General features: G+C 43.0%; 1 protein-coding gene across 6 annotated transcripts in view; it reads left to right on the top strand.

The window, feature by feature from the left end:
- Window positions 1-1,017: 1,017 nt before the first annotated feature.
- Window positions 1,018-15,908, top strand: part of FGD4 (FYVE, RhoGEF and PH domain containing 4) — a 223,005-nt gene continuing 208,114 nt past the window's right edge. Inside the window, exon 1 of one of the 6 annotated variants that reach the window (XM_073788862.1) lies at window positions 1,018-1,642. In XM_073788862.1, coding sequence (XP_073644963.1) covers window positions 1,366-1,642 — 277 coding nt within the window. In that variant the 5' untranslated portion in view covers window positions 1,018-1,365. The remainder of the gene's footprint in view (window positions 1,643-15,908) is intronic. The other 5 variants (XM_073788861.1, XR_012324456.1, XM_019935480.3 and 2 more) reach the window with 5 other exon arrangements.

The following is a 15,908-nucleotide window of genomic DNA, read 5'->3' as shown; positions in this document are numbered from 1 at the left end:
TTTATTGGAGTAACAGCCAAGGAGACTGAGACAGTTGAACTGCCTTCTGAAAGGTTTCTTGAGGACTGGGTTATGGGATACACTTCAGGGAGCTGGATAAGAAGTTACCTGGATGAAAGTCCATCTGAAAAAATGTGGGGTGGCTTCTAAGGTGGGAGCGATGGCTGGGGAATTCTTTCTGCTTCAGCTGGTATACTCGGAACGCTGCTCTTTCCCCTCCTACCTCTGTGGTTTTGGAACACAGCCTCTTATTAGAGTAATGAGTTTTAAAAAGCAGGTGAGCAAACCAGTTTAAAATTTTTTCAACTTAGTATTTAGCTGAAGTTAAAAAAAAATGACTTGACAAATTAAAGGACTCTAAAGTGCATTACTAATGAAGTCCCTAAAGTGTTAGTGGTGATGCTCTTCAGGAAACCTGTGGACGGTCAGCTCCACCTTCTCTTTTACTTCCACGCACCTCTTCATCTTTCTCTGGCTCGAAGCTCCTGACAAGATTTTTTAGTTCAGTGAGATAAGGACAGACTTTGGGGCAGAGTCTCGGGTAAGCATTCTAGCTCTGCAGTACTGTGTGTAGGTTCCGCACCTCGGTTTCTTTATCTGAAATACTTCACTGGTAAGATCATTATCAAGGGCTCAGAAGCAGCTTGAGACATACGTGTGACCCTTGCCGTGTGGCTCTGCGAGAATGGCAGGCCCTGTACAGAGTCCGGAGTAGCTGTAATAATCTCTTCTTTCTCCCCGAGTCCAGGGCGTGGCCCACAGGTGAGCGCGGCTGACCTTCGGAGCACCCCAGGTATGCGTCCGCAGGTGAGCGCCCTCACCCTCGTGGCTCCGGTCGAGACCCGAGGGCAAGCCGGGGCTCGCTGGGGATGGAGGAGGAGAGAGGGAAGAGGCGGGGGAGGAGAGAGGGAAGAGGCAGGAGAGGAGAAGGGGAGGGGAGAGGGGAGGGAGGAGCTGCCCGGAACGCTCCCGGCGGCCCCGCGCGCACGCTCCCGGCGGCACCGCGCGAGCGTTCTAGGCTGCTGCCCCGGCGGGACCAGGAGGCGGCGGCTGCTGTAGCGGCAGCGGCGACCACAGGCCGAACTCTCGGCGCTCTCGGGCGCTGGCTGGCGATTGGTCCAGAGAGGAGGGGGTGGTGGCAGCCCAAGTCAGCCGCTGCAGTGGCGGCGTCAGGTGAGAGCGCGAGCCGCAGAGACCGGGCGTGGCGGCTGCCGCACAGGGAGTCGGAGCCAAACTCGCGGCGCGGCCCTGGGAGTCCCGGGAGGAAGGGACGAGGAAGCACTTGCAGAGGAGACGCCGGAGCAGAAGGGCGCCGGCGCTGAGCAGCCCCGAAGTTGTCTCTGTCGAGTCGCGCCGAGCCTGGGCATGCAAACGACGCCCCCGGGGGTCCGGTCGCCCCTCAGGAACCCGCCGAGCGCGCGCTTGCGGCCGGACGAGGGCGGGCGAGGGTGCCGAGCCGCGAGCGAACGCAGCAAAATGAGCGGCGAGGGCGACTACAACTTCAGACGGGTGGCGATCCGGCGGAAGTCCAACCCCTCCTACCTGCCTCCTGGGACCCCCCGGCCGTGGAGTCGGCCCTCGTCGCACCTGGAATGGGCCGAGACGGCCACGTTCAGGGGCCAGGCCCCCGCAGACGCCCCAGGTAAGCGCCTTGGGAGGTAAGGGGTGGGCGGGGGTGTTGTCGCAGTTGATGGACAGCCGAGCGCCCTGCAGGTGCGCCCCGTCCACCGCAGCGGTGTGAGCCAGTTCGGAAACCTTCCCAAGAGGGCTGCGCCGGGCTGCCCACCCACTTTACCTATTTTGTCCCTTCCCCCAAAGGTCCTTGGCGGGAGCGCGCCTGAGGCTGAACTATCAGTCCTGGAGGTCACTTACCAGGGAATTCCGGAAGTAAAGGATAACTCTTTTTTTTAAGTTTGATTAGGAATTAATAGCCTGTTTTCTAGATACTGAAGTTTAAGGTTTTTCGCTAAGTTGCTTTCGGCAGACCTTGTGAAGGACTAGTACAATAAATGCGGGAGGCCGATGTTCGTCCTGGTCCGGCCGCCTACCTGTTGAGTGACCTCGGACCAGTAATCCTGAGTGCTCCGGTTTTTCCTTTTGAAAAAGACGCTTGAGTATGAAAAGCTGTAGGTCTCTCAGAAGGAAACGTGTTCCTACTCTCAAGAAATTCAGTTTTTATTGTGGTTTTGTATTGATAAATTAAGATATCAGTAGTGCGGTATTTTGAATTCTGAATTCTCCATCGACTCTTAGTCTTGGAAGAAATCCTCAAAATGATCTGTTGCAGCCCACAACTTCTTCGCTCTTTAAAGGCATTCTGTTCTCCCTAGGCAGGCTTGAAGCTACGTAGAACACATTAGGGATTTTTTTTCTTGAATTGCAAAACTTTTCTTTAACCCCCACCCACGGCTTTTGAGCTCCTATTGTGCCGTAAGCAGAGGTGGCTTGTGTATAGACCAGTTATGAGGTAGAAACCTTATTTGAGTAGCAAAAATACAAATGCTTTTATTCACTTACACTCATTTTATTCTTATTAAGCAAAGCTGTTATGATGGTTTAACTGTGAAGTCTTGGAGCTTTAAAATTTTTTCTGTTCCGTCCTGAAGCTGTAGTATTTACTCATAGGACAGAAAAGCATAGTGGGTGATGAATTACAAATTTATAGCCACATTAGGTAAGGGCAGAAATAGTGATGTGAGAAAATATATAAACAAGTAATCGAATCACAATGCTTTAGGTCTCAATTTCCTCATCTTCGAAATGAAGACTCTGGTGAAATAATCTCTAAAATCTCTTCCCAGATTCACTCTAAAATGAGTAGAGGGGTGTTTTCTTCCTTTTAAGTGAAAATTCGTTACTTTGTTTTGAAGTTACTTATTTATGAATTTTTTAATTGTTTGAGCTACTCGATTTCTTTCTTTTTTATTTTTTTGTGGTACGCGGGCCTCTCACTGTTGTGGCCTCTCCCGTTGCGGAGCACAGCCTCCGGATGCGCAGGCTCAGCGGCCATGGCCCACGGGCCCAGCCGCTCCGCGGCATGTGGGATCTTCCCAGACCGGGGCACGAACCCGTGTCCCCTGCATCGGCAGGCGGACTCTCAACCACTGCGCCACCAGGGAAGCCCTACTCGATTTCTTAATCATCAGCAGTTTTCAGTTGGAGGGTAAAGGGATCCAATTTCTTTACGTCATTATTTTACTGAAAATCTCGTGCTTAGTTTCAAACTCTTTGAGTAGGTGAGCAAAAGATGAATTGCCTCCTAGAAGTAGGAGCGAGCAGTATAAATCATTTCTACAAGGCAGCTGTGCTTATGGAAGAGTCCTTTTTTCTTTTCTATTCTCTTTTTTCTACAGAGAAAATCCAGAACACTTTTTTTTTTTTTGACAAGATGGAGGACCTAGCAATTACTTTTCTAATCTGTTAGGGTGTCTCAGTATTGTTTAAAAGAACTCAAAGTTCTTGTTGCCATTATTTTCAGGGTTGAAAATTAATTACTCAATCTTCCTAGGTATGATTATTCCTCTTTACCATGATGTAATCTATAGTATCTGTTGGAGAGTGACCTAATGTTTTGAAAAGTAGTCTGACACTATTGAGTGACCACACCCCATTCAATTTGGTGAGGTAAAAACATTTTAGAAATTGCTTCCTTCTTTGAATCTAATCTGCCTGCCTATTAAGTTTCATCCAACTGTTTATCATTATATAAGTAGGATCCTCCCCTCATCAAAAAGTAAACCAGGTTTAAATTCCCAAGAAGTGCCAATTTACTCTGTAGTACCTAGAAAAGTATTTATATATGGAAACTACAACATTTAGACCCATTACATGTATAGTGGATGTTACTCATAATCGAAGTGTTACTTTCCCTCTTGAAGAAGGAACAAAAACTAAGAATTCAGTTTAGTGGTGTTGTGTTATATTCCATGACTGTGAAATCCATTATTTTTAGAGTTCTTTGCTTTTTCTCAAAAAAAAAAAAAAAAGAAAAAAAAAAAAGAAAAGAAAGGGAAAGACAAAGAAAAAAGTCTACCAACCACATCCTCCATATATATCTGAATGGCAATGTCCTCGTCTAGGTGAGGTAATTAAATTAAGACATAGGCTTTGGGGTCATATAGTGCCCAAGTTCAAGTCCTTATACTACCGGTTTTATGAATTGAATCAAGTCTCTTAATTTCTCAATTTCTTCATCTGGACAATGGAGATAACAGTACTTTATAAGATTGTGGGGAGAATAAAGTAAGATTATATAGATAAATGGCTGGCACAAAACAAGTATGCAGGTTAGAATCATAACAAGGAGTTATTATCCGTTTCTGTTTCCCAAAATGTCTGGCACTAGGACTGGCACATAAGAGACACTGTAAATACTTGTTGGATGAATGAAAATCCTTCCCCTATGGTGTTCATAATAGCTACTGTTTATTGAGTGCATTTTCTATATCTAAGAACTGTGCTTTGTGATACATACACACCTGAATATGTTTGTGCATGAATTTATTTCACAACAATTTTAATAGGTAGGTAGTATTATGCCCATTTTCCAGCTAAAGAAATTGAGGCACAGAAAGTTTTACTAACTTGCTTGGAATCGTAAACTGGTACTTGTTTAGCTAGATTCAAATTCAAGTGTGCCTGGCATTAAAGGCAGTGCTCTTACCACACATCACATAAAGCATATAATTCCATTGTGGTAAGAACATACATTTAAAGGGATATTTTATACACACACAGGATGAAAATTTTGTTACTTTGTGTATGTGTGTGTGGTTTTTTTTTTTGGGGGGGGGTCCAGCTTTTTTCTGTGCCTTTCCCTTTTTTCTTTTCTATAGTCTGAATATCTGAAACCCTTGGCGGGGGGAGAGTTTGTCTATTGAATATCACTGAAGGTATCTTATTTCCTCAGTTATTCCTTCGTTTTATGGGAATCCTGAAGGATCTTTATTGAAGATGCCTTTCTTTATAAAATATGTTTGTTTCTACTTCCAACCCATGACCACTTTGATTAGCCAAGCATTTCTTTGACTTGAAGAAGGTGTAAATTTAGTTCAGGTTTGCTAAGGGGAGATCAGCATTGTTGTCATTAATTTTTCCACTTTGGATTAGTGTAGGTCTGCAGACTTTCTTATCAGTTGGCTTGGATGGAAGGCAGATTTTTCCTACACCATCCTTTTATCCAAGGTGTAGCCTCTTCAGTGTGGGTCCCAGGTTCAGTCCTTTCCCATTTCACAAGCTCAAGGCCCATGTCTCCCCTTCCACTGCAAGAGCTGCAGTTTCTGGGCTCTAGGTTCCCCCACTAGAGTTTAGGTTTATTGTTCTTTTTCTTTTTTTCTCTTGTCCTTGGGAATCTCCTTTATTTTCTTATGATTTCAGCAGTACATTTAAAAGTATATCTGTTGTAATTTATTCAGCATCTGGGTGCTTCGTGGTGAAGGACTTTTTACACGATTTGTGCAGACTTTCTATAAGTAGAATTCCTTTTACCAATTCTCACCATGGTTAGAATACTCGATTTTCAACACATACTCCAATATCCTGAGCACTTTTTTTTTTTTTTTTTTTTTGCGGTACGCAGGCCTCTCACTGTTGTGGCCTCCCCCCAGCACAGGCTCTGGACACGCAGGCCCAACGGCCATGGCTCACAGGCCCAGCCGCTCTGCGGCATGTGGGATCTTCCCGGCTCGGGGCACGAACCTGTGTTCCCTGCATCGGCAGGCGGACCCCCAACCACTGCGCCACCAGGGAAGCCCCCTGAGCACTTTTTGAGGACTAATTTTACCTTTGTTGGAGGAGGAGGGATGAAGATTTGGGTTATACCAATAAGAGTAATTACTGTTTATTGAATGCTGATTCTGAACCAGGACTATATGTATATTACTTATTCTTATGACAACGCTGCAAGATAGATGGTATTATCATTTTAGAGAAAAAGAAAAACCAAGTTGCAGTGCTCTACAACCAGCCTAAGCTTCGGAGATAGGATTTGAACCAGGTCTCTCTGGCTTCAGTACTCACATGCTTATAATACTAGTTCTTAAGGTTTCCCAGGGCTTTGGAGGCAAAGCCTCCATATAACATATATGTGTTTCATATACGTTAGGGCTAATATTGTTTGTAACATTAATGAATGCATATTATATTTGAAACAGTGATCTAAACACAATTTATCTAAAGATTTATAATAAAATGGTGATGTTAATTTCATCAGTGATTCTTAGAAGCTGCTTAAGATGGACTTTGAAATAGGAAAGTCCTTCAGAGAATCAGGAACCAGGAAGTTTTCTTATTTCTTGGAAGGCCAAGAGCAGTTTAAAGAGTAGTCAGTCGTCTTTCAATGAATAGCCATGTAAACTTGTGAACCTAGGAACATTGAGAGACTTTTAATCCACAATCACCTATTTGCTTGCATTCCTTTCCTCTACTGAGAAAAACTCAGGGTCATGGATCTAACTGGTGACAGAGAAGAGGACCTGGACTTATTGGGGTAGGAATTAGGGGTTGGCCCAAGGCCATTACCTCTGTACTTAAAGGGCACGTGGATTCAATCTTGGTGTAGTCAGGGTAACCCTCTTGTTAGGGATTAATTCAGCTGGTGATTTGAAGTTGAAGCCAGTGCTCATTTACCATTCTGTAAATCCTAAGGCCCTTTAGAATTATGCTAAATCTACTCTGTCTGTGCTCTATAAATGGAACAACAGAGCCTGGTGACAGTACGTTTGTTTACAACATGGTTTACTGAATATTTTAAGCCCTACTGCTCCAAAAAAAATATTCCTTTCAAAATATCACTGCTCATTGACAATGCACCTGGTCACGCAAGAGCTCTGATGGAGATGTACAACCAGATTCATGTTTTCATGCCTGCTGCCACAACATCCATTCTGCAGCCCATGGATCAAGGAGTCATTTCTTCTTCTTTTTAAATTAATTAATTTAATTTAATTAATTGGCTGTGCAGTGTGGCTTGTGGGATCTTAGTTCCCCGACCAGGGATTGAACCTGCACCCTCATCAGTGAAAGTGCAGAGTCCTAACCACTGGACCACCAGGGAATTCCCCAAGGAGTCATGTCAACTTTCAAGTCTTATTATTTAAGAAATGCATTTTATAAGGCTATCATAGATAGTGATTCCTCTGATGGATCTGGGTAAAGTCAATTGAAAATCTTCTGAAAAGGATTCACCATTTTAGATGCCATTAAGAACATTTGTGATTCATGAGAAGAGGTCAGAATACCAGCATTCACAGCAATTTGGGAGAACTTGATTCCAGCGCTCATGGATGACTTTGAGGGGTTCAAGTCTTCAGTGGAAGTAACAAGAGAATTAGAGTGGAAATTGAGCCTGGAGATGTGACTGAGTTGCTGCAGTCTCATAGTAAAACTTGAATGGATGAAGAATCACTTCTTATGGATGACTAAAGAAACTGGTTTCTTGAGATGGACTCTACTCCCAGTGAAGATGCTGTGAAGGTTGTTGAAATGACAACAAAGAGTTAGAATATGATCAATACATAGACTGAGTTGATAAAGCAATGGTAGGGTTTGAGATTGACTCCAATTTTGAAAGAAGTTCCACTGTGGGTAAAATGCTATCAAACAGCATTGCATGCTACGGAGAAATCGTTTATGAAAGGAAGAGTCAATTGAAGTCAGCAAACTTCATTGTCTTATCTTTAAGAAATTGTCACAGGCACTCCAGCCTCACCCTGATTAGTCAGAAGCCATCAGCATCGAGGCAAGACCCTCCACCTTGCAAAATGATTACGACTTGCTGAAGGCTCAGATGATGGTTAGCATTTTTTAGAAATAAAGTATTTTTAAATTTTTTATTTATTTTTTGGCTGCGTTGGGTCTTTGTTGCTCCTTGCTGGCTTTCTCTAGTTGCAGTGAGCGGGGGCTGCTCTTTGCCGTGGTGCGCAGGCTTCTCATTGTGGTGGCTTCTCCTTGTGGAGCGCAGGCTCTAGGTGCATGGGCTTCAGTAGTTGCAGCATGCGGGTCAGTAGTTGCATCATGTGGGCCCTAGAGCACACGGACTTCAGTAGTTGTGGTGCGTGGGCTCAATAGTTGGGGCACGTGGGCTCGGGCGAGTGGGCTTCAGCAGTTGTGGCTCACGAGCTCTAGAGTGCAGTCTCAGTAGTTGTGGCGCATGGGCTTAGTTGCTCCGCAGCATGTGGGATCTTCCCGGACCAGGGCTCGAACCCGTGTCCCCTGCATTGGCAGGCGGATTCTTAACCACTGCACCACCAGGGAAGTCCAATAACGTATTTTTAAAGTAAGGTATGTACAGTGTTTGGAAATGTAATACTGTTGCACACTTAATAGACTGTAGTGTACTGTAGGCATAGTTTTTATGTACTGGAAAACCAAAAAATTGTGACTTGCTTTATTACAATATTCACTTTAGTGCAGTGACCTGGAACTGAACCGCAATATCTCCAAGGTTTGCCTGAAAATTCTTTTCTACATGCATTTGCTGGAAAGTTGATTGAAAAAGGATTTAAACATAATGCATTTAATTTTATGGATGTGAGTATTGTGTGTGAGATTCAGTAGGTTTAGACACAAGCTCATGAATCTGTATTTTTTAAAAGTATATCAGATAATTCTGATAATCAGCTTGGTTTCCAAATGCCATCCTACCAACTGCATCAAAATTACTTGGAGTGCTAATTAAAAACCAGCAGTACCTTAGATAGAATGAGTCAGAATCTCCAGGGGGTAGGGTTAGCTGTATTTTTGACAAGAGCCCCAGATGATTCTGATGTGCAACCAACTTCATCAACTACTGTGCATTTCCAAGCTAGGGTAAACCCCACCTTTGATCCTGAGCCCAGACAACCAATATTTTTTAGGTGCAAGGCAAAGAATGATATAGATTGTCCCTCAACTAACACATCATATTGGCCCTCTGTATTTTTGGCAAACTTTTTGCCCATTTCCGGTTGGTTTCTAATTGTATTTTTTACATTTGGTATACTATTTTGCTTGGTTCTTTTTTCTCGACTTAACCCGTTAAGTTGAAGTAGACTTTAATTTATGCTGATAGACAATTTATATACGACTGGAGTATCTGACGTGAACACAAGTGACCTTTCATTTCAGTCTTGGTTTCTTAGTGTCCTTTATTGCTGCCCTCTCTTTCTTTCCGAATCTGGAGGATGAATCCACTCCTCATTTCACAGGCTCCTTGTCCTACACCTCCACTTCTCTCCAAAGGAGGTCTTGCAAGACTTTAAACTTTGATATTCTCTGGAGCTTTCTTCGTTAAACTGCTACATATACTTCCATTGCTGCCTCCGCTTCTTCATCCCCTCATCCCATCCTTCTCCCTACTTCCTTTTCTTGGTCTAGGCTGGCTTCTGTTCTAAACTTGATCAGTGTTCTAAGTCAGCAGTGAATTCCTACGTATCATCCAGTAGCCTGTTTGTAGTCCTTATTGTTTTTTTTTGTTTTTGGCCGTGCGGCGAGGCTTCCCTGACCAGTGAAAGCGCCGAGTCCTAACCACTGGACCGCCAGGGAATTCTGCGGTCCTTATTCATAATTTCTGGGTGGTATTTCCTTCTTTTTTCTTTTTTTGGCCATGCCACGTGACTTGTGGGATCTTAGTTCCCCAACCAGGGGTCGAACCCGCGATGTTGGCAGTGAAAGGGCAGAGTCCTAACTACTGGACCGCCAGGGAATTCCCGGTATTTGCTTCTTTTTTTTTTTTTTTTTTAACTATTTGCTTCTTTTTAAAGCTCTTTTCTTGGTCCTGATTTTCATACTTCAACTGGATCTCCAAGTTTATTCCTTTGACTAGGTCATTTTTCTCCTTTCTCTCCTCTGGCATTCCCATTATTTCCTGCCACCTCTTACTTGGTGGTGTCATCCACCCTCTGGGCTTCTTTCTCTTTCTCTTTACTGCTGAATAAATGTAAATGTCCTAAGGGTACCAAATTGCAGCTCCTTTTTCTGCTGCAATCTAGCCCATCCTCCTGACTTTCTTGGAGGAATTATTAACCTTGCTTTTGTTAGACTTCAAAGTTTATTTTAAATCTGCTCTTCCCTCTTATCTACTTGCTACCGAGTTAGCCACCCAGTTATTGATTCTTCTTCATTTCATGATGGTGGCCTTTGTCTTATTTCAGGGCACTTCTCCCACCAGCTATCCACGTTACATCGCCCCCCTCCCCCAATTAATTTTCTTAAATCTGGGTATTGTTCATCTCCTTCCCATGGTCAAAGCTTTCTATGACTCCTAACTGCCTGTTATTGATGTTTATAATGGAGTACTCTATATCCACTTTAGTGACTTTGGTTAAACCTTTACCAGTAACCCTTCAGTATAGAAATGGACCTTTCAAAATTCATACAAACATTTAATCTTATTTGAACTATTCAATATTAAACCTAGAATAATCATGCATTAGTCATGCTTTAGGGGTGTGTGTGTGTGTGTGTGTGTGTGTGTGTGTGTGTGTTTTCAGGAATAAATTTGGCATTGTTTGTAGAGCATTGTCCAGAATTAGTCATCTGTCCTTGGAATGCAGTTAATAGTGGGTGGACATTAGCACCAGTAAGTACTCTTAGAGCCCATAATCTGTTTTGTATTATTGCCTCACTTATGCAGGAACAGAGTGAATACAAACCCAACCTCTGTGCCCCTCTCATACACATACCCACTCACTGGAATTAAACTGTCAACTTCACCAACTGCTGCATCTGCAGAAACCAGGGAGCTGCTTCCGTTCTGGGGACTGCACTGAGCTGCAGTGAAGCTTTGCTGCAGACAGGTATCTAGTCTGCTCTGCAAGGCTGGGTTGTTCACCGGGGCCTCTGGCAGAATTTTGTGTTAGGACACATGTTAATAAGTAGCCTTTAAAAGTGCCATGACTTTACCATATGTTATTTGTATTTTTAAAATATATGCTAGTGAGTATGTTTAGGAGGTGAAAAGTCAGTATGTAGAGCCAAATAAATTATAAGATACCCCAGCTGAAGAATACGCTTATAGTTTCAAGTGCAGTGTAGTATAATGTATGGGAAGTTATCAAATTATAGACGAATTCAGTTAAAATTAATTACTAAACACCACTTGTAGAAAAATACAACTTTTAAACAAAGTCATCTTTATTTCCTCTGCAGAAAATTGACTAACATGTAACATTTCTTTTCCTAAAACATGCTACCTTACCTTAATGGTGTCATATTGATGATGAACCAATATTGATAAGTGATGTTGGGAATCCAAAGATGAATGGAACAAATTTCCATCCTAGAAGGGGGATATGATGTATAATAAACACCAGGGTATAAGGTCACATTGGGTGTAAGAACAGTGATCAGAGTGATCATATTTCAGAGGAAGGCACTTTTTTTTTTTTTTGCGGTACGCGGGCCTCTCACTGTTGTGGCCTCTCCCGTTGCGGAGCACAGGCTCCAGACACGCAGGCTCAGCGGCCATGGCTCACGGGCCCAGCTGCTCCGCGGCATGTGGGATCTTCCCGGACCGGGGCACGAACCCGTGTCCCCTGCATCGGCGGGTGGACTCTCAACCACTGTGCCACCAGGGAAGCCCGGAAGGCACGTTTTTAACTGTGCTGCGTCTTCACTTTGAGGAGGACTGCACATCTGACTCGTGCCTTTGGAGTTACCCATGAGCCCGTGTGCTGGTTCATGCATCTGATTGGAGCACCTTCCTGCTGACACAAGCTGAAAATCCATGGCAGGCTGGAAAAACAAATCTACCCACAGGTTCCATTCAGAGCCATTAGCCAATTAATTCCATCAGTATCTCTGTGTTCTCTTTTCAGACCCTTATATCCTTCATTATAAATTTTCCTTCCTAAGACCCCACTAAAGCTGGATCTTTCAGTCCTTCAACAAGTGTTTCAGTGTTTACTATGGACCAGGCAGTTGTGTTGGGGCCTAGAAATCAAGGTGAGAAGAATACACACTAGTGGTTTAGAGTGTGGGCTCTGGAGTTGGACTGGCTGGGTTTGAATTCTTCTCTAGTAATTAACTGGGTGACTTGGAACTCTTTGACTCAGTTTCCTCATCTATAAAATGATAACATGATATATTACCTACATTGTGGAGTTGTCGGAAGAATAAAAATATTATTGTTTTTAAAGGGCTTAGAACAGTGCTTGGGAAATGTTCAAATAATAACTTTCGGTGTTTTTGTTAGGATTAACACAAATACTACTCTCACAGTTCCGGTTTCCTTTTGCATCTGATGTGTATCTCTGATCTAGCGCTGTCTCTCTGGATTGTGATTGGTTGTTTACACTTGTACCTACTGAGTACAAGTTACTGCCCAAGGTACAAGCTCTTTTAGGCACATATTTTCCCACCCCCTTTTATCCACTTCCTGCCTAGTCTTTTCCTCCCCTTAGTTCCTGCCAGAACTGCCTTTTACTGCTGGCCTCTCTCCTCAGTATTTCCTCCTCTGCTGTCTTGAGCCCCACTTTTATGTCAGACTTCCTTAGAGCCTTAATTGCATCACAGAACCACACCCTGCCTCTCTTTCCTGACTGAAGCCTGGCTCTCACCTTTAATGCTGGTTCCCTGGTGACTCAAGTGGCAGTTGATCTTCCACAGTCCACATAGCTGCTGGTCAGGACCTGTGGTCAGCTCTCTCTTAGCTTTTCCTGATATTTGTCTTCTACCCTCCTGGAAAAAAATCCTCCTGCATTCACTCTTGCCAGCCACCTCAACTTCTTCACTAAATTTCTCCTTGTTTTTCCTGTGCCTGTCCCACCAGTCCCTAACTTGAGTCATCCATTGCCATTGCTCCTCAAGTGCCCCTCAGAGTCCACTCAAGGGCTCAGTAAATATTGTCAACAGAAGAACCCCAAACTAGCTTGGCATATCTTGCTTCAACATAAGAATTTTCTGACAATGCTGAAAGAATATGGAATTGGTTTCCTTTGGTGGTTGTGAGTTCCTTATTAATGAGGATATTCAAGGAGAGGCAAGATGCCTTCGTGGCTATAGAGGAGACAGAATGTCAGATGTAACCTTTTCTGACCAGTAATCCCAGCCTGCACACTAAATTATTCTGTCAGTGGTCTCAGCTGTCCTGTGTCTGCACCATTCATGTTCTCCTATCAGCAATATGTGCTAGTTTTGTGCAGGGGTGTATTATGAGGAAAGGCGTGGGAATAGTATACTTTGTTCTCCTTGAGATTTCATGGACTAGATATCCCTTTTAGTGTAACAGTTCTTATTATTCCTGGCATCCTTTCTGATGCTGTTATATGTCTTGATTCGAGAGTATACTGGAGTTTGTAGGCCCTGGGTTGCTCCTCCACTGAAAGGCCTCAGAATGCTTCGTCATGTTGTCAGGAGTTTCATTATCTTATACCTATCACTTACCATTCCAGGTGTCCTCTCCTTGAACAGTCTTTTTTTTTCTTTGCCTGTTATTTCTCAGTATTAGGACTTGGCTTTTAAGGTCAAAACTTCTAATAGTGCTCCTTTCTTCTGCCCATCTCTAAAGGGCATACTTTAAAAAGCAATCTGACATGTAGAAACTAAGCATGATCAGAGGCAAGATTTTAATTTCCAGCTCTCATACAAAAAGATGAGATTGTAGAACATCTGAGACCTGAAGCATCACTGTATTGTTTTCTGTCTCTTAATGTATTTCATAAAATCTAAAATATTTTATCAAGTCTTTTTAACATTTTAACATCTCTGAAATTGGGATGCTTTTTTCAGTTGGTGCTGGTTAAAAAATTGTGAGACATTGAAATATAGACTGGCCTAAATTTTAAAACATAACTGTAAAATATTTACTGCCTCTGAATAGTAGCAAAGATTATGAATTTGTGGAATATATAACTGAAAACATTGACTAACATCCCCACCCCCCTTCTCTAAACCCAAACATACTATGTGTGATTATATCTTCTATATCTGTGACTACTCCTTCAGCCTCTTAATTATAATTAACAATCGTAAGAGTCAAAACAATAATAGCTATCATTTATTGAGCAATTACTTTTTTGGTCAGACGTCCTAAGTGCTTTACATGCATAAACTCAATCATCACTAGTAAGATCTGTGATCCACATTATACAGAAGAGGAACCAGAAGTCCAGACAGATTAAATAATTTGTCCAAGTTTACCTGGCTGGGGAGCCAGGATTTTAAACTCAGGGTCTTAACCCATGTACTTTCCTACCTCCCATAAATTTCTTATTGCCAGTTTTTTTTTTTTTTTTTTTTTTTTGGCTGCATTGGGTCTTTGTTCTGCACACAGGCTTTCTCCAGTTGCCGCAAGCATGTGTTACTCTTTGTTGCGGTGCGCTGGCTTCTCTTTGTTGTGGTGTGCTGACTTCTCATTGCGGTGGCTTCTCTCATTGCAGAGCTAGGCAGCGGGCTTCAGTAGTTGTGGCTCGTGGGCTCTAGGGCGCAGGCTCAGTAGTTGTGGCACACAGGCTTAGTTGCTCCACGGCACGTGGGATCTTCCTGGACCAGGGTTCGAACTCGTGTTCCCTGCATTGGCAGGTGGATTCTTAACCACTGCGCTACCAGGGAAGTCCCTTATTGCCAGTTTTTTTAACATCTCTGAATATAAGGATAGTAATTATTGATCTTTAGTAACGGGGAAGATACTGTCTCTGATATTTTTGTCTAGTTTATCCAGAGTATTAAAAAGAGTAACTCTGGTCAACTGCAGCTAGTGAGGAAGAGGAAAAAGAGACATTTCAAGGAAAAGGAGAAACATATTCTTTTTTCTTTTTCTTTTTTTTTTTTGCGGTACACGGGCCTCTCACTGTTGTGGCCTCTCTTGTTGCGGAGCACAGGCTCCGGACGCGCAGGCTCAGAGGCCATGGCCCACGGGCCCAGCCGCTTCGCGGTATGTGGGATCTTCCCGGACCAGGGCACGAACCCGTGTCCTCTGCATCGGCAGGCGGACTCTCAACCACTGTGCCACCAGGGAAGCCCAATATTCTTAAAAAAGATTCTGAAGATGGAAACAAAAAGTAGCTTTTTGGCCTTTGCTGTGCAACCAGACCTCTTGGGAATACCTAATTCAGGCTTCTACTGCTTTATTGTCGTATCTCATTAGCAGGGTGATGGTTATTTACTAAACTTTGAAATTATGTAAATAGTATTAATTTTCAAGAATCCTGTTAAATTTGAGATGTTCTGAAAAAACAGGCAAAACTGCCTTTCTCCTCTTTTATTCCATTAAAAAAACGAAAATGGATAGCTATATAACAGTGCATAGAATAATATAGAATGTATATATTAACATAATATATATTAATACTATTATATATACAGGTACATATGTATATATAGTATTAATATATCAATACCATGATCCTATTGGTATATGTTGGCAAACAACTTTAATTTTTCTAATTAAGAGAATTATGCATAGCTTTTTTCACTCTTTTAACATCTTAGTGTAATAAAAACTTGGATGTGAGTAGTTACACTCAGACAGGCTGTCCCCCATGGAAGAACTAGGGAACTGACTAGGGTGCTAATTAGAACCCTTTATAGTCCTTTTACAGAAAGCGGTAAACTCATGCCACTGGTTATGAAAACAGTGAAAAGAAGGGAAGAGAAGGATTCAGGAGGAAGCAGGGAGGAAACTGCCAATGATGGCAGTCACCGTTCTGAAGTCGGTGTGGTGCCCAGTATAAGCTCATTCTCATTGAGAACTAATGCCCGTTTCTGAGTTTTGGAACTGAATGACCAACTTGTATGTTTTTGTTAACCTGGGAGATCTGCTTAACCACATTGTGGGCATTGGGGAGGTAGAAAAAAGAAATAGAAAATTAAAAGATATTCACATAATCCCCACCTTCAGTGGGCAGCTGTCATCATACAATGTCTGGAGGCCTCTGATGAAGCAGCTGGCAGGGATGGTGGAGGTGCTTCTTTCCCTCATGGTCTTGATG

This window comes from Tursiops truncatus, chromosome 11 (genome assembly GCF_011762595.2).
Source record: "Tursiops truncatus isolate mTurTru1 chromosome 11, mTurTru1.mat.Y, whole genome shotgun sequence".
Lineage (NCBI taxonomy): Eukaryota > Metazoa > Chordata > Mammalia > Artiodactyla > Delphinidae > Tursiops > Tursiops truncatus.
Note: the sequence above shows the minus strand (reverse complement) of the source record. Positions and strands in the feature narration are given on the sequence as shown.